Source organism: Heptranchias perlo, chromosome 1, assembly GCF_035084215.1.
Source record: "Heptranchias perlo isolate sHepPer1 chromosome 1, sHepPer1.hap1, whole genome shotgun sequence".
NCBI lineage: Eukaryota > Metazoa > Chordata > Chondrichthyes > Hexanchiformes > Hexanchidae > Heptranchias > Heptranchias perlo.
The window spans coordinates 181,000,458-181,027,838 of record NC_090325.1 but is presented as its reverse complement, the minus strand read 5'-3'; the positions used below and the strand labels follow the sequence as shown (position 1 = coordinate 181,027,838).

At 44.2% G+C, this 27,381-nt stretch overlaps 1 protein-coding gene across 1 annotated transcript in view; it reads right to left on the bottom strand.

Moving 5' to 3' along the window:
- LOC137328402 (janus kinase and microtubule-interacting protein 1-like) overlaps positions 1-27,381 on the bottom strand; it is a 244,443-nt gene that overhangs the window by 168,566 nt on the left and 48,496 nt on the right. The window contains exon 3 of the mRNA XM_067994334.1: positions 15,071-15,311. Within this exon, the coding sequence (XP_067850435.1) occupies positions 15,071-15,199 (129 nt within the window). The 5' untranslated portion in view covers positions 15,200-15,311. The remainder of the gene's footprint in view (positions 1-15,070; positions 15,312-27,381) is intronic.

The following is a 27,381-nucleotide window of genomic DNA, read 5'->3' as shown; positions in this document are numbered from 1 at the left end:
TCAATCAGATTGTTTCTGATTGAGCAAAGTGGAGTCGTAGAAAGTAGACTTAATCAGCCTAATATGAATTATTCTGGTCTCAAGAAATTTGTCTTGATGAACACCCATCAATTAGCACCTGCAATGGCCACCTAGGTCCTAATGAGTGATGGTTGAAGTTGAAGATGTCAGTCAGTTTTTAATGGGTTAAACTCTGATAAGTCACAGTATGAACTTCAATACGGTCAAATCTATCATTTCTTCTGCAATTGATTACGTTTTTTGAAAAAGACAAGCCTTACTGCTTATCTTAGATTGGTTGCTAAGAATGAACTGGGTTGAAGTGGAATTCTGAAATCTGGACTTTATACCCTGAAGTTAGAAAAAATATACCTGCTACTCAAGGTTTTTCCAATGACCACCAGTAAAACTAGATCTATAGCCATTAGACACCACAAAATTAGAGACAGTCTACTCCTGTTCATTCAAAAGTTGATTTTTGCATAAAAATACTTGGAATTACTCAGTACCCCACAGAATCGTCAGCATGAGGCCCGGGTAATTTTAACTCTCGGGCCTCATTTTAATATTCGAGATCTGTCTCCCGCCTGAAGACAGCCAGAATGATATCAAGGTTGGTGGGCGTGAGCGGGAATTGGGACTGCAGCTGGATGCTGCCGGGAACCCAAGGGGTCAGTCCCAAAAAGGTAAGTGGTGGGTTGGGGGAGGATGGTTGTAGAGCCAATGCCAGCCCGCAGAGGGAGAGACAAGATTGTGGTAGGGGAGGCCTAAGGGTTCCTTGCAGATCAGAGGATTCCTGCTCCTCCTGGCCCTCAGTGAATCCTTCCAAAAAAATGTTAAGATAACTTACCTCGGCCTCTTCTGGCCATGCTGGTGTTGTGTGGGCCTCCTGCTACTTGAAGTTAAAATTGCGTTGTGGTGCCAATGAGATCATCAGGCTGTGACTGCCACATTTTAATTAGGCCCGGGTGGCCTCCATGGTAGTTAAAATGGCTGAGGGTGTGAACGTGTTGGGAATGCGGTTCAAATCCTCGAAACGTGATTTTAACCATCTGTCCGTACCATGTTTGTGCCGGCCGGGCTAGGTTAAAATCAGGTTTAATGACTCTTGCATACACTTCTGATGGGTAAATTTCATAACATTAATCTTCCCAGTATTATTGCATCACAGTATTATGTGGAAAGGGCATTTTTGAAAAGGAGCTTGTAAAAATTTGCGGTTATGACAAATAATTAAACATATTAGTGAAATGGTAAAATCCAAACTCCATGCTGCATTAATATGTAAATGAAAACAGGATTCACAAGCTAGGAGGCCCCGCGGGACAGATCAGTGCAGAAATTACCCTCACAAAGTGGAGTTCATGTTCAAGTTTTATATGAAATGTGAAGTAAAAACTACAGAACAAAAAAGTGATCAATAGAAACATTTCTTTCCAAGCAACGTAAGTGCTAAGTGCAAAAAATATTTGAATTATGAATGAAATCACATTCACTACATGATTTTTAACCATACAGTTGAAAATATGACCACCTTACAAATAAATATTAAGCACTAATTTTGATAAATGACAAATACAATGAAAGAAGCTTTGGGAAAACTGTTTAATAGATGTACTATCCGCAGGTTGACCCTCAGAATGAAGCAGCACAGCAGCCACATTGCCACCTGATACTGCCCCAGCAATCATGGAATTATGCCTCTTAAAATGATCGGTAGCTGAGTCAATGGAGGCTTAAATTGTGATATCCTGACTCAGACAGGATGATTGTCACTGGGCACTCATTGTTCTCACAACTCCAGAATTGTGCTCCAGAACTAGCCGCGCCTCTAGTCAAGCTGCTCCAGTACAGCTACAACACTGGCATCTACCCGACAAAGTGGAAAATTGCCCAGGTATGTCCTGTCCACAAAAAACAGGACAAATCCAATCCGGCCAATTACCGCCCCATCAGTCTACTCTCAATCATCAGCAAACTGATGGAAGGTGTCATCGACAGTGCTATCAAGCGGGACTTACTCACCAATCACCTGCTCACCGATGCTCAGTTTTGGTTCCGCCAGGACCTCGGCTCCAGACCTCATTACAGCCTTGGTCCAAACATGGACAAAAGAGCTGAATTCCAGAGGTGAGGTGAGAGTGACTGCCCTTGACATCAAGGCAGCATTTGACCGAGTGTGGCATCAAGGAGCTCTAGCAAAATTGAAGTCAATGGGAATCAGGAGGAAAACTCTCCAGTGGCTACAGTCATACCTAGTACAAAGGAAGATGGTAGTGGCTGTTGGAGGCCAATCATCTCAGCTGCAGGACATCGCTGCAGGAGTACCTCAGGGCAGTATCCTAGGCATAACCATCTTCAGCTGCTTCACCAATGACCTTCCCTCCAGCATAAGGTCGGAAGTGGGGATGTTCGCTGATGACTGCACAGTGTTCAGTTCCATTCGCAACCCCTCAGATAATGAAGCAGTCTGTGCCCACATGCAGCAAGACCTGGACAACATCCAGGCTTGGACTGATAAGTGGCAAGTAACATCTGCGCAACACAAGTGCCAGGCAATGACCATCTCCAACAAGAGAGAGTCTATCCACTTCACCAAATCCTCCACCATCAACATCCTGGGGGTCACCATTGACCAGAAACTTAACTGGACCAACCACATAAATACTGTGGCTACAAGAGCAGGTCAGAGGCTGGGTATTCTGTGGCAAGTGACTCACCTCCTGACTCCCAAAGCCTTTCCACCATCTACAAGGCACAAGTTCGGAGTGTGATGGAATACTCTCCACTTGCCTGGATGAGTGCAGCTCCAACAATGCTCAAGAAGCTCAAAACCATCCAGGACAAAGCAAACCCGCTTGATTGGCACCCCATCCACCACCGTAAACATTCACTCCCTCCACTACCAGTGCACCGTGGCTGCAGTGTGTACCATCTACAAGATGCACTGCAGCAACTTGCCAAGGCTTCTTCGACAGCACCTCCCAAACCCACGACCTCTACCATCTAGAAGGGCAAGGGCAGCAGGCACATGGGAACACCACTTCCTGCACGTTCCCCTCCATGTCACACACCATCCGGACTTGGAAATATATCGCCGTTCCTTCATCATCACTGGGTCAAAATCCTGGAACTCCCTACCTAACAGCACTGTGGGAGTACCTTCACCACACGGACTGCAGCGGTACAAGAAGGCAGTTCACCACCACCTTCTCAAGGGCAATTAGGGATGGGCAATAAATGCTGGCCTTGCCAGCGATGCCCACATCCCACGAATGAATTTTAAAAAACTGTGCATCACAACATCTGAGACGATGATGCAGACAAGCAGATCCCATGATACTGAGAAATATTTTGCAAAAGACTTATGTCCCTGCACAGGTGATTGAACTCACAATCCTTGCAAGTGCATTTATTATCTGACAGATCAGATTATGTTCTTCCTTTCACGCTATTTTGGTTTACAGGAGGAAGTGATCTGTTTATCTTAATCGTACTGGCACTGTTGAGGATACCTCCATCTTAGATGTTGCCTGACTGTAGATTTCAAAATCTGTCACTCCTCCCCATAGCCTTTGTTACAACTCTTTGCGTTCCACACCTTCCTCAGTCACACCTTTGTGCTTCCTCCTCCTCTCTTTACAAGCCTGTGGTGGCTTATAAGATTACTTACTGTTGTTCCAAGTTTAAGGACTAGGACATGGAAAAACCATCTGTGGAAATATAAGGACAACATTTTATTTCAATCATGTTGAAGTCTTACATAAAATGAAGGAACATATCACCTCAAAGCTGATAGTGTTGAACTGCAAAAGCAAATGATTATGGGCCGAGTAAATTTACATATACCATGAACGGCTTGCCGTAATATTACTGTAATGCACATTCTGCAGTTTTAGTAAAAAAGAATGTATGAATGGAATATGAGCTCATAAAACAATGCAACACTCACCAGAATGATTAAAGTCCAGGAAGGTGTTGGGTCTGTGTTCCATAAAGGCAGAAAATCGAAGCCACCCTTTGTTCTGCCCATACTCAGTTTCTCCTTTGGCACTTTGTGGTGTTGCACAGTAGATCTTCTTTTATTAAAAGCATTTTTGCAATATGTCAATTCATCAATGTGCTTTGGACAGTACTTAGGTATTCAAGTAACTTGAGATACATTATTAAATTTTTTTTGCAAAAAATACATCAAGAAGCATTTTGCTGTTTGCACCTAAAAGTAACATTTTTTTCAATTTACAAATTGCTCTACAACTACTTGTAAAGCCAACATGGAGAATTCGGTGGAAGCAGTTTTTCTCAATTCATAGAATCATAGAAATTTACGGCACAGAAGGAGGCCATTCGGCCCATCGTGTTTGTGCCAGCCGATAAAGAGCTATCCAGTCTAATCCCACTTTAGCCTTGTAGGCTACGGCACTTCCAGTGCTTGTCCAGTTCTGATTGAATGTCTTATTTTTCCACCAATAGAAGATTGTGGTTGATTCAGCAGATGGTTTTTTTCCTCAAAATTGGTCAAAAATCCACCAAGAATGCCCTTCCACCCATAACAGAGAAAAAGCCCTTAAATGTCTTTGGTGTCCAATGGTGATCATGCAATAGCACCACCTTAAGGTCCAGGCAAGTGCTTTACATAATGAGTTACTTTTGGAGCCCTACAGACCTGCTATGTAGTACTTGTACACATTCTCTAGGAACAAAAGGCATTAAAGGGGCTGTCCCCCATATCTGGTCCCATTTGGATGGCAGTTTTTTCATTTGTAAATACAGGATAAACAAATGAAGAAGATGACAAGGTAATATTTTTCTGACTCAGTCATATATCCCTGCATTAAAAAAAATAGAATCCGTTTTGGAAAAGAAACATGACTCTTTGTACTTCCCTTTAATGTACACATCTGTTGACCAGTCTTTGATGGATTCAAACAATGTCTTTTTTTGCAGGAATTTTGAAAGATGGACTCAAAATACATTTAACTAGTCGCAAATGAAGGTTCATTATACTTTGACAGATTTCACAGCCTGCATCGGACAGTGAAAATGTTATATATGCCCTCCATCATGTCTAATGTCAAAATATTTCACAAAAAAGGGAAAAATAGGAGAGAAACAGAAATATCAAAGTTTAAATTGCTATCCTGGGATTGGCCTTCTCTGCTCATCTGTGCAATATTCAGTACTGTGACTGTTTCACACCCATTTTACTTTTCATTTGGAAATGCCAATATAAGCATGTTATCAGCAGACACATCACAGTAGGTCTTCTACAATACAAACTAATTATTCAGACAGCTTGACAAGAGTCTTATATTGAATTCATAGCAGTACTGCTGTCACTGCATTAACGCTGAACTTCAGAGGTCACAGTCACCTTAACTGGGTGTAACAGACTGTGAATTGCACCATCCAGCTACCATCTGTCATTGTTTCACAACATGGCCTTATAATGTGGTCCATTCAATGCACACAGTCCATTGTCAACAAAACTGCTTTTGGTCAGTCCTAAAAATACAAAGCTGTTTACAAACACTAAAACTTATATAAATACTTGTACAGCCTTTTGAATAGTGGCAGATTACACTGTGTTTTGAAGCTAAGTGCAGTATAAGCCCATTACTGGAACTTGCTCTGGCACCAATTCATTCATACCTTCCTCGGGGTCCGTCTGATATGAGTAATTGGACAAAGGGCACAATTGGAGGGAAGGGGGTCAAATTAGAAGGAATTTACTTTGGCAGAACTACTACATGTCACTTCCTGACTCATGAATAGCTACAATGATTTGACTATAGAAAATATTTGTTCTGCATTTACTTAATATTTGAACGCTTACATCTACTTACCTGCAGTGATCACACAGACATGATTTGATACAGAGAGCACAGAATCTAAAAAGGAGCCAACGTCACTTGCATTGTACCAGTTGGAATTTATATACACAATTTGGACTGCTGCAGATTCAGGAACCAACCTGCTTTGTTTTTTAACTACAAGAAACCAGTCTTGTGTTGTTTAGGTGTGTCTCCATTAGTTCTACCTTCCATTAGTTTTCCGCAGTCACTGTATTCTATCCAAGTTCATTGCTGTATTTTGGGACAGTGTAGATCGATGTGCTCATTAAAATGAGGAATGTCAATGCTGAGGAAAAGAACATTTCTACTTCTGTAACCGTCAGCATCACGTACTCCCAGATCAGGTACAGGACAAGCCAAATTCAGAGTAAAGCTCTCTTTATTCTGATCCAGCCACATTCCTTAAATATGCCCATTTTAAGTAAATGAAACCATTTAAAATCTGGTTTAATGTATCTTTCTATCAGCTTGCTGCACAAAGCTTTTCCATTCCTCCTCGATACACTGTCCTATGTGTTAAATCCAATATAAAATGGGAGAGCATGATGCCCTGATCAATTCTTGTGTGTCACGTAACAGGCAATTTTGAAGAGTGCCATTGACAGAAACCAAGGAGAAGGTTGCCTGTCCATTCATATAGCTAGGGAAGTGCATAGATCAAAGGAACAAAAGACTGGGAGGGATCACTTTCATGACTATTCTCTCTCTTTGCTTCCCATGCATTACGTGTATTCTTCAGGCAAGATGATAGAGTGGTGGTCTGTTCCCAAAACTCTAGGAATGTCTTTCTACAGTCACCTACCAAGAGATGTGTTAGAGTGAGATTCCTCTTGTCAATACTAATAGTACAAGGAAATTAAAAAAATAAACAGGCAAGCTGTTTGGTACCCCTTAAGTGCCTTAACAGCCGTAAACAAAAGTTGTGGGTGCTGCAGCAACTACAGGGAGTGGAGATTTGGTCAAAATGGCAGGAATGCATAGTTCATGGATAATGCTGTGTCAGGCCTTGTGAATGCAGTGCTGGATTGACAGCAGACAATTTTCGAGTCTGTGACCACCACAACCATCTTGCTAACCTTCAGATGGTGACACTGCGATGCCTGAGTGATCTAGGCAGTGGAATCATCGCTTAAAGACTTCAAAATACTGCCCAATGAACATCCTGGTTTTTGGCATGGGCCTCACTGTAGCACTTTTCTGCACTGTTGACATCTGGCTAGATCAAAGAGTACGGCCAGAATTAATGCAATTAATGGTGCCCTGTCACAGTGGTGCCCTGCTGCCTGGATGTTTGCTGCTAAGGCATGGTGCCAAACTATACATGGCTCGGTGCGTGGATCAGCAGAGCTTCAGTGACACTTTGAATGCAGTGCTGCAGTGAGGAACTGCTCAATTCTATCAGATTCCATGTGGCAACCTGTAAAAATGCTGACGCATAAAAATTCAAGGCTGGTGTCACTTTAAGAGTGGGCAGAGCTGTGCCTATCCTGCCTTGCTCCTCCAACTTAGGTCACAAGATGGCACTAGTCAGTAACTGTCTCTCTAGGTAGATGCATATGTCACATGCGGTGATCTGCAGTCATATCCAGGTAACTGGTTCTAGGAACATAGGAACAGGAGTAGGCCATTCAGCCCCTCGAGCCTGTTCTGCCATTCAATGAAATCATGGCTGATCTGTATCTTAACTCCATCTATCCACCTTGGTTCCGTAAACCTTAATACCCATGCCTAACAAAAACCTATCAATCTCAGTTTTGATATTTTCAATTGACCTAGCCTCGACAGCTTTTTGGGGGAGAGAGTTCCAGGTTTCCACTACTCTTTGTGTGAAGATATCACCCCTGAATGACCTAGCTCTAATTTTAAGGTCATGCCCCCTTGTTCTGGACTCTCCCACCAGAGGAAATAGTTTCTCTCTCTCTACCCTTTCAAATCATTTAATCATCTCAAACACCTCAATTAGAACACCCCTTAATCTTCTATATTCAAGGGAATACAAGCCTAGTCCATGCAACCTATCCTCACAATTTAACCCTTTTAACCCCGGTAACATTCTGGTGAATCTGCGCTGCACCCCCTCCAAGGCCAATATATCCTTCCTGAATTGCAATGCCCAGAACTGAATGTAGTACTCCAGATGGGGTCTAACCAGAGCTCAGTACAATTTCAGCATAACTTTCAACCTTTTGTATTCCAGCCCTCTTGAGATAAAGGCCAACATTCGATTAGCCTTTTTAATAATTTTTTGTACCTGTCCACTAACTTTTAGTGATTTCTGTACTTGGACCCCTAAATCTCTCCGCTCATCCACAGTTTGTAGCTTCTCACCATTTAGAAAGCACTCTGGTTTATCTTTCTTAGATCCAAAGTGGATGACTTTGGACCTTCACTTTCCCACACCGAACTCCATCTGACACAGTTTTGCCCACTCACTTAATCGATCATTGTTCCTTCTGAGGTGGTAGATACAGTACTGCAGTTGTCCGATGCCAGTGGCTATCAAGGTTCTATGGAGCCTGCTTCCCCTCAGCCCTTTGCCTCCTGCACCTATGCAATTAAATCAGACAACCATTTGCAAAGTTGCTCATTCCACAAACTGTGTAGCATTTGCTACACTGTGGCTATTTCAACTCCAGCAGAAACTGAGGGCAGGGAATGACTGGAGTATTTTAGGGAGTATTTTAGTACATAAAAAAGAGGGAAGTGATTCTGCAACAAATCGGGCTGAATGGGTCTGCTGCAGCAAAAATAAAAGCATCCTGTTAAAGATTTCTTATCCTATTTGTAGCCAGCGGAGAACTCTAACTCCCATGTGTAGTGGTATTTGCCGCAGTTACATCAAATTTGACTGACCTGCACGTGGTTTAGTACCTACATCAATGGGCACTAACCCAAAATCAGATTAGAGAACAGAGCCCCTGGTCTGTATACACTACCTTGCCTTATCATAGAATCTTACAGAAGGAGGCCATTCGGCCCATCATGCCTGTGCCAGTTCTTTGAAAGAGCTATCCGATTAGTCCCACTCCCCTGTTCTTTCCCTTGTTAGTGCCAAGTAGCTTTTCACAGCAGTAAACATTCTGCTCAATGCTTTGTCATCTGACTGCTAAGTCTCCTGCCGTGACATCATGCAGTGTACATCAAACAAGGGTGAACATAGCATGTCATATTAGAGACAGAGATGTCTGGATATGAAAGACAGTGACAGGCCGGTGAGTTAGTCATGACCAGAAAAATAAAATACAAATAACTGATTTTTTTTTATTAAACCAAGTTAAGCATCTTAAACCAGACGCGTAATATGGAAAGTTACAACTGCTTGCTCACTAGCTGCAGGTCACAGCAGATGATTGACTACTGCTTGGTCCAAGAGCTGTGAGGGTGAGAGATACAGGTGAGTCATCACAGGCTGAGTTCACTTCATCCCATAAGTCATCTGTCCATGAACGAGAAGTCAGCCTAACAGAACTGAATCCTGTATGTAGTATGTAAGAGTCACAATTTTTGTTTTCCTTCTTGGGACATTGGTGTCACTGGCAAGGCCAGCAGTTATTGCCCATCCCTAGTTGCCCTGAGAAGGTAGTGGTGGGTCTTCTTCTTGACCCGTTGCAGTCTGTATGGTGAAGGTGCTCCCACAATACTGTTAGGTAGGGTGTTCCAGGTTTCTGAAGGAACGGCGATAGATATCCATGTCAGGGTGGTGTGTGACTTGGAGGGGAATGGAGGTGATGGTGTTCCCATGCACCGGCTGCATTCGTCCTTCTAGGTGGTGATGGTCGCGGATCTGGGAGACGACTTGGTGAGTTGCTGCAGTGCATCCTGTAGATAGTACACACTGCAGCCACGATAGGCCAGTGGTGGAGAAAGTGGATGCTTAGATTAGTGGACGAAGTGCCGATCACGTGGACTGCTTTCTCCTGGGTGATGTCAAGCTTCTTGAGTGCTGATGCAGCTGTACCCATCCAGGCAAGTGGAGAGTATTCCATCACACTCCTGACTTGTGCCTTGTAGGTGGTGGAGAGGCTTTGGGGAGTCAGGAGGTGAGTCACTCGCTGCAGAATAGCCAGCCTCTGAGCTGATCTAGTAGCCACAGTATTTACGTGGCTGGTCCAGTTGAGTTTCTGGTCTATGGTGACCCCCCCCCAGATGATGCAGGTGGGGGATTCGCCGATGGTAGTGCTTTTCAATGTCAAGAGGAGTTTGATCGGCTCTCGCTCGTTGGAGATGGCCATTGCCTGGCACATGTGGCGCAAATGTTACTTGCCACTTAGCAGCTCAAGCCTGGATGTTGTCCAGGTCTTGCTACATGAGAGCATGAACTGTTTCATTGTCTGAGGAAATGAAAGTGGACCTGAACACTGTACAATCATCTGACCTTATGCTGGAGGGAAGGTCATTGATGAAGCAGTTGAAGATAGTTGGACCTAGGACACTGCCCTGATGAACTCCTGCAGCGATGCTCTGGGGCTGAGGTAATTATTGTAATCTGTTTTTTGCAGTAGGTGCTTATATATCGATATCTCTATAAGACCAGATAGATAACTGCACAGTGGACTGGGTCAGGCAGAACAAAGCCTCTGAAGGAAAGATCAAGGACAGTCAATTTAAACTGTTCTCTGAATGATAATCCACACACAGGTGTGCTCAAAAGAAGCAGAACATGCTTTTTTTTTGCCCAACTCTATATCTGTATTCTGACACAATAGTCACAGACCACTATTAAGATTTACTATTCCAGTCAGGTCTATTCCAGCACATGTTATTTCCAGGTCCACTACCCTATCAAACCTTCAGTCTAATTGGAGTGAAATGATGACTACAGAGGCGTGTAATGCATATGAAAAGCAAGCCTCGTATAGTACATGCTAAAGAAATCTGATTTAACTTGCAACGCTGAGATTTGGTACAATTAAAATCTATTTCTTGATATTGTCACCCCCTTTGATGGCTTGCGATATTGGTTACGAGCTCCATCTGGACTGTTCTAGTTAATAACAACAATCTTCTTATCTTTCTCCTATTGTTCCCCTCTAACAGCTACTGGCTCGCGTTCAACTACAGTTCCAAAAGCAGCGGCAGCACTTTGTCCAAGTAGCCATTTTCCTAGTTCAAACGCGACGGGAAAACTTTCAACTTTGACAGGGAGTGGGGGCGTAAAGTGGGCAACAGCGAATCAGCCTCCCGTTATACACCCCACCCCAATGTAAGTCAATGGAAAGGAAATTCTGGTGGTGTGCGTAATGGCCGGCTGATCTGCTACCGTCCATTTTATGCCCCTGCCCAAGTTGAAAGTTTCACTCCATCTTGCATCTTGGAATAGAATCATGGAATTCTTCAACACAGAAGGAGGCTATTCAGCCCATCGTGCCTGTGTTGGCTCTTTGAAAGAACTACCAATTAGTCCCACTCCTCCGGTCTTTCCCTTGTTAGCCCAAAGTAGCTTTTCACAGCTGTAAGCATTTTACATTTTTCTTTTTAAAATATTCCATATGTTTACAATCGTTTCATATATATAAACAAACATTTCCTAATCTCTCCCTTTGTTCTTTTGGTGATGATCTTAATTTTATGCCTTGTAGTTACTGACTAACTGACCACTGGAAATAGTTTTTCCTAATTGACCTTACCAAAGCCCCTCATAATTTTGAAAATCCCTAACAAAACTTTTCTTAACCTTCTCTGCTCTGATGAAAAGAACAAGCATAAGATTTGTCATCACCATCACACCCACCCACTCCACCAGAAAATAGTTAACTGGAAAATATGGGGTGGAATCTTCGTGGAACTGGGGTCGGCCCCTTGCTCAACACTTCTACTGGGTTTCTAGCAGGTCTGGATTGGAATTTCATGGCCCTGTGTTTTGGTGCAGCACAAATAATTTCTCTTTAGTTTAAGAGCCTGTACTTGCAAACAACATCTAACGCTAACACTGCACTGATGCAACCTAAGCTCCCAGCAAAGTCTGACTATTCATTTTCAATTGTTCTCAAACCTTTCACACAGCTTCATTTTATTATATTAAAAACAAATATATAGAACACAGTTCACAATATACTTTTGAACCATCAAACTTACATTGCTGCTTCCCAAGTAAAATTTCATTTAGACAAATGGAAGCCATTTCAGTCCCAATGGTCTAGTAAACTTTGAAGACAACAGGGAGACTTTATTACAGCTACCAACATTCTGGTATTCCCATTATTACCCATTGAGCTTTGCTCTACTCGCATACATCCCCAGTGACAGATCTTGCAATAAAAATTCTGCTGACTAAAGTTTTAACTCAATATTATAAGCCATTACAGGTTGAGAAAAGTATATTTTCCCATTTGAAATGTCCACTTTCTTCAGGGTAGGAGATCATTTAGAACAGACCAAATGAATAAATTGAATGGCTTGTCAGCAGAACAAGAACATTCAAAGGAAAAAATTTACAGGGTTACGGGGAAAGGGCGGGGGAGTGGAACTAGCTGGATTGCTCTTGCATAGAGCTGGCACGGACTCGATGGGCTGAATGGCCTCCTTTCGTGCTGTAACCTTTCTATGATTCTATGATATGCAAAATGCCCAGCATGACAAGGGTTTATTAAACAAAAGAAAATCTCATGACAGCTCACAGCCCCAATAATCCTGTCTCTCTCAGTTGGACATTAGTTAGGTGCAATGTACCCATGGTGAGCTATGCCTGATCTGATTTGCCGGTTCAGGTTATTTTCATTGTCCTGATGTGTCCCCAACGTATGCCTGCTCCATGACAGGCACCTGTGCCCAGAATCGGATGCACAGAACCTCATGAGGCCTTGCGGTGGGGTGTCCGGTTGTTGCCCATAAACAATAGCCAGAAAGCCTTCAGCCCTGAGGATCCAATGGGTATCTGGAAAAATAAAAAAGGCCCCATGCCTTTTTGGGCCATCTTCACCTTGTTGTCTGCCCCTCACAGGGACCCTGCAATCTGAGAGGGCCAGGCATAAAGGCCTACATCAGCTTCTCCTGGCATCCCTGTGTCTGGGCACCCTCCCAGCGAACCTGCAGGAAAACTAGGTGGGATGGCCGGGAACCTCATTTACATGGCAATGCTTTACCAGCACCTGTTGGGCACTGCCCTCCCCTCCCACATGAAATCTCAGAACAACGTAAAGGCGGTGGAGACCCTGCATCTTTGTTATATTTAAGACACATTCTATGCCAACATTGCTGAAGGTTCCACTTTGTTCCAGCATCTCTCTCTCACTGGATCTCTGCAGGCTGTACCATAGAATCATAGAATCATAGAAGTTTACAACATGGAAACAGGCCCTTCGGCCCAACATGTCCATATTGCCCAGTTTATACCACTAAGCTAGTCCCAGTTGCCTGCACTTGGCCCATATCCCTCTATACCCATCTTACCCATGTAACTGTCCAAATGCTTTTTAAAAGATAAAATTGTACCCGCCTCTACTACTGCCTCTGGTAGCTCGTTCCAGACACTCGCCACCCTTTGAGTGAAAAAATTGCCCCTCTGGACCCTTTTGTATCTCTCCCCTCTCACCTTAAATCTATGCCCCCTCGTTATAGACTCCCCTACCTTTGGGAAAAGATTTGGACTATCTACCTTATCTATGCCCCTCATTATTTTATAGACTTCTATAAGATCACCCCTTAACCTCCTACTCTCCAGGGAAAAAAGTCTCAGTCTATCCAACCTCTCCCTATAAGTCAAACCATCAAGTCCCGGTAGCATCCTAGTAAATCTTTTCTGCACTCTTTCTAGTTTAATAATATCCTTTCTATAATAGGGTGACCAGAACTGTACACAGTATTCCAAGTATGGCCTTACTAATGTCTTGTACAACTTCAACAAGACATCCCAACTCCTGTATTCAATGTTCTGACCAATGAAACCAAGCATGCTGAATGCCTTCTTCACCACCCTATCCACCTGTGATTCCACTTTCAAGGAGCTATGAACCTGTACTCCTAGATCTCTTTGTTCTATGACTCTCCCCAACGCCCTACCATTAACGGAGTAGGTCCTGGCCCGATTCGATCTACCAAAATGCATCTCCTCACATTTATCTAAATTAAACTCCATCTGCCATTCATCGGCCCACTGGCCCAATTTATCAAGATGCCGTTGCAATCCTAGATAACCTCCTTCACTGTCCACAATGCCACCAATCTTGGTGTCATCTGCAAACTTACTAACCATATGAACCACTCTAAACCGTATCTTGGCATTGGTCAATATGCAACTTCTATTCAAGTTTAGCAGTGATTTGGCAATAACAAACAATGAGCAGATATTGAAGTTGTAGATAACAGTCCAATTTGAGTTGAAAGTGGATGAACTGTAAGGTCCCATTGCATTAATAAAACAGTTGTGTGTATGGTTTTACGGTTTTCACTTTTAAACGATTTCTTTCTTTCTTTTTATGTTCTAGATAACAATGGTATCAAAAATTGCAGGGACATCACTTTAGGTTTTTGTGTTTGAATTCACTTCAATATTTTTGTGCCCATGTTGAGCGTGTCTTGTGCTGTCTGTGTTCTGCGTCTGAAATCACTTTTGAGCTGGTTTCCGTACTTAGTCCAGTCATGTGACTGGATGGCATAGCAGTGTGCCCATTACATCATTCCAACCACTACTTTTAGAGTGTCTGTGATGGTATTTGAATCCTAGATTTTGCTTCCCTGGTCCCCCTCAAACCAGCACCACTTTGATCTCCGCTAACGTTACTCTGAGCCGACTGCTAGGAAACATGCATCTGGTAAACAGCGTCGAGGTGGTGAGAGGAGACTGGACCTCCCCCGGCCAGTGTGGTGGCTCCGCATCAGCAGGAATTTTCAAACTGCCATGCACAGAGCCCATCCTCCAGCTTACTAACTCTTCTTCCCTTATGATGTATATTGGGTCACTATGAGAGAGATGGAAGGAATTTTTACTGATTTGAACAGTGATGCTTTCTCATCACAAATACTTATAACGTAACCTCTACATAAAATACAGAGAATGGCAAGGATTCCTTAAATCTGTACCTGTTATACATATTATATAGAGTAATATAACCTGGACTGGTAGAGTGGAGGTCGCATTAATAAACTGCTCTCAAAGTTTACGGCATCATCTCAACCCCTTTAGAACACCCTCCAAACTATGCAGCTGTTCAATGCATGTTGCTGTGGGCAATATAATTTGCCCTCTCATTCTATTCAATATTGATCCCCGCACCTACCTTGCTTTTTTCCTGCTGAAGCTCTATTTGAATATCGGTCAGCTTAGCCCGTAGTTCCTCGTTGGCGGCTTGCAATGCGTCTATTAGTGCCTCGGGCTTTTCGCCCCTTCCACGTCCTTTCTTTGACATGTTTGTTCAGCAGTTCTTCTGTACACGGTGAAGGCGGAATCAATAATTCCTAACTGTCAAAGTCTCACTGCCTACGGAATATCCTCCCATCATTAGCTCCATCCTGTGGACCCTGGAGTGAACACATTCAAAACAAAGTGGAAAAAAAAATCAACCTTGTAATTCATTACAGAACATCATCACATACAGTAGATCACATCATCTCAGCTCTAGTGCATCGTTGCAGAAGTTCCTCAGAGCAGCGTCCTAGGCCCAACTATCTTCAGCTGTTTCATCAATGACCTTCCCTCCCACATAAGCTCAGAAGTGGGGCTGTTCATTGATGACTGCACAGTGTTCAGCTCCATTCTCAATTCCTCAGACAATGAAGCAGTCCGTGCCCACACGCAAGACCTGAACAACATCCAGGCTTGGACTGATAAGTGGCAAGTAACATTCGTGCCACACAAGTGCCAGGCAATGACCATCTCCAACAAGAGAAAGTCTAACCACCTCCCTTTGACATTCAGTGGCATTACCATCGCCGAATCCCCCACCATCAACATCCTGGGGGTCACAGTGAGCTGAAAACTCAACTGGACCAGCCACATAAATGCTGCGGCTACTAGAGCAGGTCAGAGATTGGGTATTATGCAGCAAGTGGCTCACCTCCTGATGCCCCAAAGCCTCTCCATCGCCTACAAGGCACGATGGGAGTGTGATGGAATACTCTTTACTTGCCCGGATGGATGAAGCTGCAACAACACTCAAGAAGCTTGACACTGTCCAGGACAAAGCAGTTCGCTTGATTGACAATTCATCCACTAGACTAAACACACCCTCTTCACCACCAGCGTACCGTGGTGCAGTGTATCTAAAGGATGCAATGTAGCAAGTCGCCAAAGCTTTTTTGGCAGAATCTCCCAAACCCGCGACCGCCAGCATCTGGAAGGACAGCAGGCGCATGGGAACACTACCACCTCCACGTTCCCCTCCAAGTCACACACAATCCTGACTTGGGCATATGTCGCCATTCCTTCATTGTTGCTGGGTCAAAATCCTGGAACTCTGTACCTAACAGCATTGTGGGAGTACCATCACCACACTGACTGCAGTCGTTCAAGAAGACGGCTCACCACCACCTTCTCATGGGCACTAAATGCCAGTCTTGCCAGCAGCGCCAACATCCCAAGAATGAATATTAAACGAACAGTAGACAATTGCTCCCCTAATTTCTGTTTGCAAGGCTCGGGCATCAACTTGCTGTATTTTAACGGAGTACAACAATGACTCCATAACTTGCCATTTGTTTATTAGAATAACAAATAAGTCAGTGGTGTGGTGGCACACTACACAAGTCTCTGAACAGCAAGGTTCTAGCAGAGGACTGGAATTAGACTTCCTTCATAGATGTAATTGAGTAGACCCAGAAAAAGGGGAACAAAGGGAAAACTGTTTAACAGAAGGTTGCACCCTTACATAAAATAAATTAGTAAATGACCTTCATGAGTTAAAACAATCTATTTGTGACTTACTAGTGTGATTCCTCCTCTTTTCTTCCTCAACACTAATGTCTTATCTGTCAAATACTCCCTGGTCCAGCACTGCAGGGATTTGATACAAGATAAGTCTACAAGTTACACTGTTCCAACAATGCACCGTAACATTAATCTACTACTGGACTAGAGTGGATGTTTAATTTCCCACACCAGGAGTGTTCACAGCCTCACTCAAAAAGGTTCTGGTGACTTGCACCCACTTGTAACTAGGTTCAAATTACTCAAATTAATTTTATTTGTATCCTTACAGCCAGCAGAAAAGATTCATTTGAACAATCAGGGCTGGCTCTTGAGTGTAAACAATGGGTTTTCTCTCTGGACACATAGTGAGCATCTGACAGGCAGCTCAGCGGAGACAGATGTCCATGCTTTTCCTCCCCTGGGCCACTTGCTTGGCCTAGGGGAATTCCAGGTGCAGACTCACCCCCCAGCTGGGCCTTGCGCCTAAAAAGCAGGAGAAAATTGGAGCACAGCTGCAGGCCTCTTAGGCCTAAGCTCCCTGATGCTGTGCTCTGGGCCTCTCGAGATCTCAGTCATTTGGCTGCTGATAGAGATAAGCAGCCAGAAGGCCACAAGAACCTCAAATCATCCTGTGGGGTGGGGAGGAATTAAATGAAGACTCCTTACCTTGTCTTATGTCTTTGGCCAGCCCCCACAGAACCCCCACAGGGACCCCCGCAGAACCTCCGATTGATGGGATTTCCGGGGGCAGCCCATAGCAGCAGATATTAATGGGTGTCCCTGCACTGGGGTTCTTAAATGCACTGACTTCAAAGTTAGTCCCCTCCTCTCAGTCAAATAACCACACTAAGCCTGCACCTATTATAGGTGCAGGTCCAGTAACCCTTCATAGGGAAACATAGGGCAGCACAAGGGGGCAGAAACCTAATGGAACAGGTCTCATCTTTTTTTCCTCTGCCCTGCACCTGGGTAACTGAAATATTTCCCCTTATATCTTTATAATTAAAATATACCTGAGCGATTATCAATGCAGCACAGCCACATCACTTCCTCAAAGTGAAACAGATGGCCCTTGTGTGGACTTTCTGTTTTTTTATTTTTCACAGTCAGTTGGTGTTGAGTGAGGTGCCAAAGTTAATGGCTTCCTTTTCCACACAGTCTATAGCGATACGGATATTGTACTTTGATGGATAGGATTAAAAAGTGCCACGATTAAAGCATTCCACTAAAACTATATTGGATGGTACTACAATAAAGAGTGTAGCTGTATACTTAGCAAATTGTAGCTCCCTTGACACAGACAGAAAATGCCTAAGGAACACAGACTGGCAAGTTTCTCAAACAAACCAAAAAAAAAAGCTTTTAAAATGTTCAGTTTGAATGGTGCTCTGAACAAATGCCAAGCGTTTTGCTGCACAATGTGCAAGAGAATCATAGAAAGTCACGGCCCAGAAGGAAGCCATTCGGTCCATCGTGTCCGTGCCGGCCGAAAAAGAGCTATCCAGCTTAATCCCACTTTCCAGCACTTGGTCCGTAGTCCTGTAGGTTACGGCACTACAAGTGCACATCCAAATACTTTTTAAATGAGTTGAGGGTTTCTACCTCTACCACCCTTTTAGGCAGTGAGTTCCAGACCCCTGGGTGAAAAAAATTATCTTCAGTTCCCATCTAATCCTTCTACCAGTTACTTTAAATCTATGCCCCTGGTCACTGACCCCTCTGCTAAGGGAAATAGGACTCTATCTAGTCCCGTCATAATTTTATATACCTCAAATAAAACACCCCTCAGCCACCTCTGTTCCAAAGAAAACAAGCCCAGCCTATCCAATCTTTTCTCATAGCTGTGGTCTCTTTTTGGTTTATAAAACCAGTAATTTGTTTTTGTAATCTGATTTGACCCCATATATATGTCCTCACTTTTGTTTCCACCATGTCTCACTTATTGTTTTGTGTAACTGGACCGATTTGAAAGGATTAGACACAGATATCATCCAGCTTTTCAAAATGTTTCCTGAACACCATGACAAATTGCCCCCAATACGCTGACACTGCTCCTCCCTCTCTTGACCAGAGCACCCTCCTTTTTGTATCAACATTTAAATCTGAATCTTTCTCTGCTAAACTGTGAAACACAGTCGGAATTTCAAAAGGCGAAGCTTGGTAAACATATGTGCCTGGACTTTCCGCAGGAGTTTCTCCCGATCTGTCAGTGTAGCTTGGGCGCAGACCCCGGGACAACACTGTATATTATTTAATCTTCTTCCTCTCCAAGCTTCCTTTCAATTTCCCATTCACTCCAATGTGTTTCACTACCATGCAGCCTGAACAATTCATAGCAAAAATCACATCATTTCAAAGTGTTGTTTTTAAAGGAAAGAGGGTAGAATTTCCACGGAAATGCCTCTGAATCTTCTGCCGTAACTTCAATAAATGACTGTTTACAACGTTTCTCCTGGGTTTACACCAATTTTCCTGGATTTACCGCCTTCTCTCCAGAGTTCACGCCATCTCTCCAGAGTTCACGCCATCTTCTACCGATGTTATGGCAGAGGGTCAGAGAACCAGCACAGATATTCCACCCCAAGATATCTCCCCTGGACAGTCAACAATCTTGCTTGAAAAAAAAATCTTACACCATCAGCATTCGAATCTTACATTAGTAATTTCAAAATTCACAAACTGTGCTTTTGTGTATTTTAAGTTTTTTTTTAACCTTGTTAGGTAAAGCTGTAGCTTAATATGTGACATCTCCTTGTTCCGCACTTTCAGTCTAACTTCCGGTTTTCACATGATAAGGCCCAATTCAGGGCTGTTTTTGACCCGTCAGCATTTTCAGGGGGAGGAGTTGTTGCTCAGCCCTTCCTAGCCTAGCATTCTTTCAGCAAAAAAAATGCCCTGTTTGTGTCTGTCTTTCGGAAGCTACAGAATGGCGGGTGCAATATTGTTGTAAATAGCGGCTGCAGCTTCTGTTACGGTTGGTGAGAACAAGATGCTAATGATGCCACTGATGCAAAGGCAGTGATTAAAACGAGAACTTCAGGTGCCAAACAATTTGCATTTAATGTAGCTAACAATCCCGAAACATCTGGGGCTAAATCTACGTAACAGACATGTCGGTATTAAGCGACAAAAAGCTGCTAATGACTTCACTAAGGCACTTAAGAACATAGGAAATAGGAGCAGGAGTAGGCGATATGGCCCCTCGAGCCTGCTCCGTCATTCAATAAGATCATGGCTGATCTTCGACCTCATCTCCACATTCCCGCCTGATCCCCCTATCACTTGATTCCCTTGGAGTCCAAAAATCTATCGATCTCAGACTTGAATATACCCAACAACTCAGGATCCACAGTCCTCTGGAGTAGAGAATTCCAAAGATTCACATCCCTCTGAGTGAAGAAATTTCTCCTAATCTCAGTTCTAAATGGCCGACCCCTTATCCTGAGACTATGCCCCCTAGTTCTAGATTCTCCAGCCGGGGGAAACAGCCTCTCAGCATCGATCCTGTCAAGCCCTCTCAGAATCTTATTTGTTTCAATGAGATCACCTCTCATTCTTCTAAACTCCAGAGAGTATAGGCCCATTCTATTCAATCTCTCCTCATAGGACAACTCTCTCATCCCAGGAAACAATCTAGTAAATCTTTGTTGCACTGCCTCTAAGGCAAGTATATCCTTCTGTAGGTAAGAAGACCAAAACTGTACACAATACTCCAGGTGTGGTCTCACCAAAGCCCTGTACAATTACAGCAAGACTTCCTTACTCTTGCACTCCAACCCCCTTGCAATAAAGGCCAGCATACCATATGCCTTCCTAATTGCTTGCTGTACCTGCATGTTATCTTTCTGTGTTTCGTGTACAAGGACACCTAAATCCCTCTGAACACTGACATTTAATAGTTTCTCACCATTGAAAAAATATTCCGTTTTTCTATTCTTCCTACCAAAGTGAATAACTTCACATTTCCCCACATTATACTCCATCTGCCACCTTCTTTTGCACTCACTTAACCTGTCCATATCCCTTTGCGAATTCTTTGTGTCCTCCTCACAGCTTACTTTCCCACCTAGCTTTGTATAGTCAGCAAACTTAGATACATTACACTCGGTCCCTTCATCTAAATCATTAATATAGATTGTAAATAGCTGAGGCCCAAGCACCAATCCTTGCGGCACCCCACTAGTAACAGCCTGCCAACCTTTGACAAGGTACCGCATGGTAGGTTGTTACATAAGGTTAAATCTCACGGGATCCAAGGTGAGGTAGCCAATTGGATACAAAATTGGATTTGACGAAAGAAGACAGAGGTTGGTTGTAGAGGGTTGTGTTTCAAACTGGAGGCCTGTGACCAGCGGTGTGCCTCAGGGATCGGTGCGCCTCAGGGATCGGTGCTGGGTCCGCTGTTATTTGTTATTTATATTAATGATTTGGATGAGAATTTAGGAGGCATGGTTAGTAAGTTTGCAGATGACACCAAGATTGGTGGCATTGTGGACAGTGAAGAAGGTTATCTAGGATTGCAACGGGATCTTGATAAATTGGGCCAGTGGGCCGATGAATGGCAGATGGAGTTTAATTTAGATAAGGTAGATAGTCAAAATCTTTTCCCAAAGGTAGGGGAGTCTATAACGAGGGGGCATAGATTTAAGGTGAGAGGGGAGAGATACAAAAGGGTCCAGAGGGGCAATTTTTTCACTCAAAGGGTGGTGAGTGTCTGGAACGAGCTGCCAGAGGCAGTAGTAGAGGCGGGTACAATTTTGTCTTTTAAAAAGCATTTGGACAGTTACATGGGTAAGATGGGTATAGAGGGATATGGGCCAAGTGCAGGCAATTGGGACTAGCTTAGTGGTATAAACTGGGCGACATGGACATGTTGGGCCGAAGGGCCTGTTTCCATGTTGTAAACTTCTATGATTCTATGATTCTATTATGAAATATTTCTTTAAACATTTGCCATTGCTTATCTACCGTCATATCTTTTAATCAAATTTCCCAATCTACCTTAGCCAACTCGCCCTTCATACCTATGTAATTGGCTTTGTTTAAGTTTAAGGCATATGATGGTCACAACCCAGTAAATGTAAACTTGTTGTATAGAATATATTTAAATATAAAGTGCTAGAAACCAGATGCTACACAATCAAACCTAAGGGCATTAAAGCACTTTTAGTGGTAAATATGCATACTGAGCCGTAAAGAGGTATTTTGCATATTCCTGAATGGCAATTTATCACTGGTAGTGACTAAAGCCATCTGAAGGTAGGTTATGCCCTCCATTATATTACAGAACTGGGTCGAGAGGTAGTACTTAAGTAGGCTTTCAAGGAGTTAAGCTGCTGATTTCAGGAAAATTAGCCAATCCATCAGAGATCTTGTTATCTCGTACTTGTACCTATTTCCTTCTGTCCCACTCTTCCAAAATAATTACATATTGCACAGTTGTTACTAAATTTTCCTCTCTCATATTGGTTTATATTCATACACACATACAGTAACGCATAGGCACACACATATACATGAATGCTGGTTTATCCGTGCTTCAGGAACATCGGGCTCAATTTTAAAATGAAAGTCCGGGTGCGTTGGGGGCGGGAGCAAAGAAAATTGGAGAAATCCGGAGTGGGCAGGATTCCTGGCTCCAACCCGCTGAAGAACGTGCATGACCCAGAGTCATCTGGGTGTGCGCACCGTTCCCGAACCCGGAAGTCCCACTGGCAATTAAAGCCGGCGGGACGATATTTAAACAAGCGAATATACCTCATTTAGGTACTTAAGGTAGTTTATTTTTGGTATACTGAATAGTTTAAAAGATTTTGACCTTACCTAGGCGGCTTTCCTACGGCTTCCGATTCACGCCTGGTGAAACCAGGATCAGTCAAAAATAAACTAAATAAATAGAATAAAATTACATTTCCTATTGTAAAAAAATAAACATACCTTACAAACGATGTCAGCTGCACCCCCCCACTTCCGATGTCCGATGTCTTCTCCCCCTCCATCCTCCGATCATTGTCTCCCCCCCACTCCCACTCTCTCTCGAACGGCCGTTGAGGTCTCTCTCTCTCTCTCTCTCTCTCTCTTTCCTCGGCCCCCCGCCTCAGATGTGCAGCTCCTGTCGGCAGCCAGCCTGTCAATAAGACTGACTGCCGGGCGCGAAACCCGGAAGAGGCTTTAATTGGCCTCGTTAGGGTTGCGATGATCGCAATCTGCCTACTTCCCTTCCGGGTTTGGCACCCGCAAATCAGCACCCACCCCACCCGACCCCGCCGCCCTTTTAAAATTGAGCCCAATGCCATGAGAAGAAAGCATTTTTTGGAAGTGAGAGGATTATCTGTTAATGCACAGTAAACTCTGCCACATTTTTCCCAGTCTAAAATTGGACACGGGCAGAAGAGTTTTAAAAAACTATGCACCAAATCAGTTTGTTCACGCATGTAGACAGCCATTTTTTAAATCCAGCAGTACAGAATATAAATTTTTCTGGTCCGGTTTTCACTTCTTCCAAAACTACTGGACGCTCACCCCCAAAACTAGACCGTCCTTATGAAGAAGGAACTTGCATTTATATAGTGCCTTTCAAGTCTTCAAGATGTCCCAAAATACTTCACAGCCAGTAAATTATTTTTAAAATGTAATCACTGTCCTTATGTAGGCAAACTTGATAGTCAATGTGCTCACTGCAAGGTCCCACAAACAGCAAATGAGATAATTGACCAGCTAAAATGTTTTGGTGGTGTTCGTTGAGGGATAAATGTTCACCAGGACAACTTCCACCTGAACAGGCAATTGGGGCCTCCGTTTAACACCTCAGCCAAAAAACAGTGCTTCTGACAAAGCAGCACTCTCTCGGTATAGCACTAAAATGTTTTATGTCCTTTCATGTCATGGGGAAAGGCTTGAACTCACAACCTTCTGATCAGAGGTGAAAATGCTACCAACTGAGCCAAGCTGACACCTTAATCCTCTAAGGACTGATTTCCTTCATAAATATGCAGTGAAAGAAAGTACCTTGTCAGGTGCAAATTAATTGGTTAAAAATGTGTTGAGTACATGAAATTATACTCATACCCCATAAACTCAAGTGTAATTAATATTATTGGTTTTCATGGCTAAAGTAACTAAAAAATTGCATCATTTTGAAGGATACTGTACCCTACAGTTTTAAGACTTAACATGACAATATTCAGGCAAAAATTTAAGATAATAATTGCAAACCAACAGTGCAACATGACAGTAGATATTGAACCCAACTTTAAATATGACTTCAACAGCAAATATTAGGATTCCACTCTCTCCCAAAATACAAAAACATATTAGTCTGGCTAACTTAATTGGGCTTCCCTCCCCCACCCCTTTAACATCTTTCATAATGGATTTTTTAGTCAACATACAGAAGTCTAATACAGCTTGTTTTAGAAAAACATCTCAAGGCACTTCACAGAGGCATCATCAGACAATAATGAACGGCAAGCCAAAGGAGATATTAGGAGGGTTGATCAAAAGCTTGGTCCAAGAGGTGGGTTTTAAGGACGGTCTTAAATGAGGACAGGGAGGTGGAGAGGCAAAGGGTTTTAGGGAGGGAAGTCCAGGGCATGGGACTTGAAAGGCTGAAGGTATGGCTGCCAATGCTCGGGTGAACCGAGTTGGGGATGCACGAGAACAGAGTTGGAGGAATGTAGAGTTCTGAGAAGGTGGGGTTGTAGGCCTGCAGGAGATTACAGAGATAGGGAGGGAAGACCATGAAGGGATTTAAACACAAAGATGTGAATTTTCAATTGGAAACAGAGGGCAACTGGGAGCCAATGTAGGTCAGCAATGACAGGAGTGACGGGTAAGCAGCACTTAATGCGGGTTAGGATACGGGCAGGAGAGTTTTGGATGAGTTGAAGTTTACAAAGTGTGAAGGATGGAAGCTAGGCCAGGAGAGCATTGGAATAATTGGGGTAAATTTTAACCCCCAAGAAAGGTGGGTTCAGGGTGGGTGGGCAGTGAAAATGGTAAGTTTTCGGACCGGGACCGCATCCCGGCTCCAACATGCCCATTTCTGGGTTTAACCCAGGCAGGTTTGTCCGCATGTGGAGAGCAGACACCAGGAAGTCCCACCCCCACTTGAAGCCAGTGGGCCGATTCTTAAAAGGGCAATGAACCTCACTGAGCTACTTGAGGTACTTAATATTTTGTGTATTGTACAATTAAAACAAATTTAACCTTACCCGTTCGGGTTTCCCATCGCCTCCAAATCACATCAGGTGAAAGCAGGCGGGAAGGGACGCATCTATGAGGTGAGTGCCTTTATTGCACTGCTTGTGGGCCCAGAGAAGCAGGAATGCTTCATTCAGGCCCAACAAGCCCAACTAGCCAACAGGACGTCCGCAATCGCCCGACCCCCAATGCTGACTGGCCCCCCCCCCCAATATCCGATGCTGGCTGACCCCCCCACCTCGATCCACGATGGTGAGTGACCCCACCCCCCACGTCGTCGCTGGCTGACCCCCCCACCCCCCCACCGATCCACGATGCTGGCTTACCCCCACCCTCCCACCCCCGATCCCCAATGATGGTTGACTCTCCTGATCCCCGATGCTGGCTGGCCCCCCCTGATCCCCGATGCTAGCTGACCTCCCCCGATGTCGTTCATGTCGCCCCACCTCTTTCCCACCCCCCCACTCCGATTTTTTCTAAGCCCGATGATCTCGCTCTCCCTCCCTGCTGCCCCCCTCTTGGATATGCAGTTCCTTTCACTGGCAACAGCCAGGCAGACTGTCAATCAGGCTGGCTGCCGGGCGCGAAACCCAGAAGTGCCATTGATGGGCCTCATAGATCAAGACCCGCCCACTTACCTACCAGGGTTCTCCCCCGGTTCCTTCCTAGCTGGATGTTAAAATTTACCCCATTGTGGCTGAAGGTGACAGAAGCATAGATGAGGGTATCAGCAGCAGATGGGATGAGGAAGGGGCAGAGATGGGTGATGTAATGGAGGTGGAAAGTGGTGGTCTTTCGAATAAGATGCTAAGGTTGTAAACAGTCTGTATCAATCTGAGACAGTGATTGGGGAGGGGGATGGAATCTATGGCTAAGGCACGGAATATGTGGCAGGGGCCAAAGCCTATAACTTCGGTCTTCTCAATATTTAGTTGGAGAAAATTGTGGCTCATCCAGACTGGATGTCATACAAGCAGTCTGACAACACAGAGATAGTGGATTTACCTCTACATTTTTCACATAATCACTAAATTTTCATTCAATTGTTAATAATATTATGTTTATGATTGTTGTCAGTGGCACTGCACCACAATCAAAAGTTAACAGGCAGTAATATCACTACACAACAAAACAATTAGCAAAAAGTGGTGGAGTTTTCATTAGGTACTTTTATGTTGCTCTATTGTTTAGGCCATTAACTATTTTGACTTCCCACTGTGCTTTATGCTATTGAGAGCGTAGTCATAATAAGTGTTAACTGGTTAATAACAATAAAACCCCAAGCAGATTATGTTTTATTAACTAAAAAAAACAGCAGACTCAAATTAAACTGTGGTGTCTTCCTTTAGTTTTCTCTCTCTCAATTGTCTGTCCTTATGCACATGCTCATAATTCTGAGATTTTCTCCCTCACTCTACAGCCTGTGTTAGCAAGATTTCCTCACCATCTTTACATCTGGGATCTACCATGGGCTCTATTTTAGCACCCGCTATCGGGTGCATTCCTGCCGGGGGGGGCTCCGAAAATCGGGGAATCCCAGAGTGGGTCGGGAGCCCAGCTCCAACCCGCCCACTTCCGGGTTCCCCACAGACGTGCCGATGTGCGCGCGCAGCCCCCGCATGTGGGACTCCCGCAGGCAATTAAAGCTGGCGGGGTGCCACTTGACAGTATTTACTTAGGTATTTCAGGTCATTAACAGACCTGATTAAGGGAATATGTCAGGAGGGGTGGGATTTTAGAGACAACTGGGACTGTTTCCCACACTGGGGGAAACACTCCCAGTTGAAATGGACGTGTTTCAGCCATCAGCCTGTGGCAGCTGCAAAGGTCCATTTGACAGGTGGGGGGGGGGTGGGGGGGAGACCCTCACTCATTGCAGGAGGCCACTCTGTCACTTGGGACAAAGTTTGGCCTCCACCACCCTCCTCCTGACAATCAAATTCACCAACTTGCACACTTACCCCGGGGTCCAGAGACATGTACCTACCTTGTGGACCCCCTCAGATGTACATCTTCCGGATGGGGGCCGCCGTAGCTGCAGTCATGACCTCCTTGGAGGGCAAACAGCATCACCAGCCTCGCCAGCCACGCCGTCCACCTCTGACATGTGGAGCTCCACAACACAGTGCTGTGACACATCCACCTGCACAGCAGGAGGGAGGGCAACCGCAGAGAGAGATGTGTCGCAGAGGGCACTACCCTCACCACAGGGTCCACAGACCGAGGCTCAGCTTCCTGGGCCTCTCTGAGCAGCAGTGCACACGGAGGCTCAGAGTCACTCGACATGTAGTCGTGGACATCTGCAGCCTCCTTCATGCCGAGCTGCTCCCGGTTGGCCCGAGCACCATCTTCTTACCTGTCGCTGTCAAAGTCACCACTACCCTCAACAACTTCTCCTCCGCATCCTTCCAGGGTGCCACTGGGGACATCGCCGACGTCTCTCAGTCGTCTGCACAAAAGAGCCCTGCAAATACACCTACA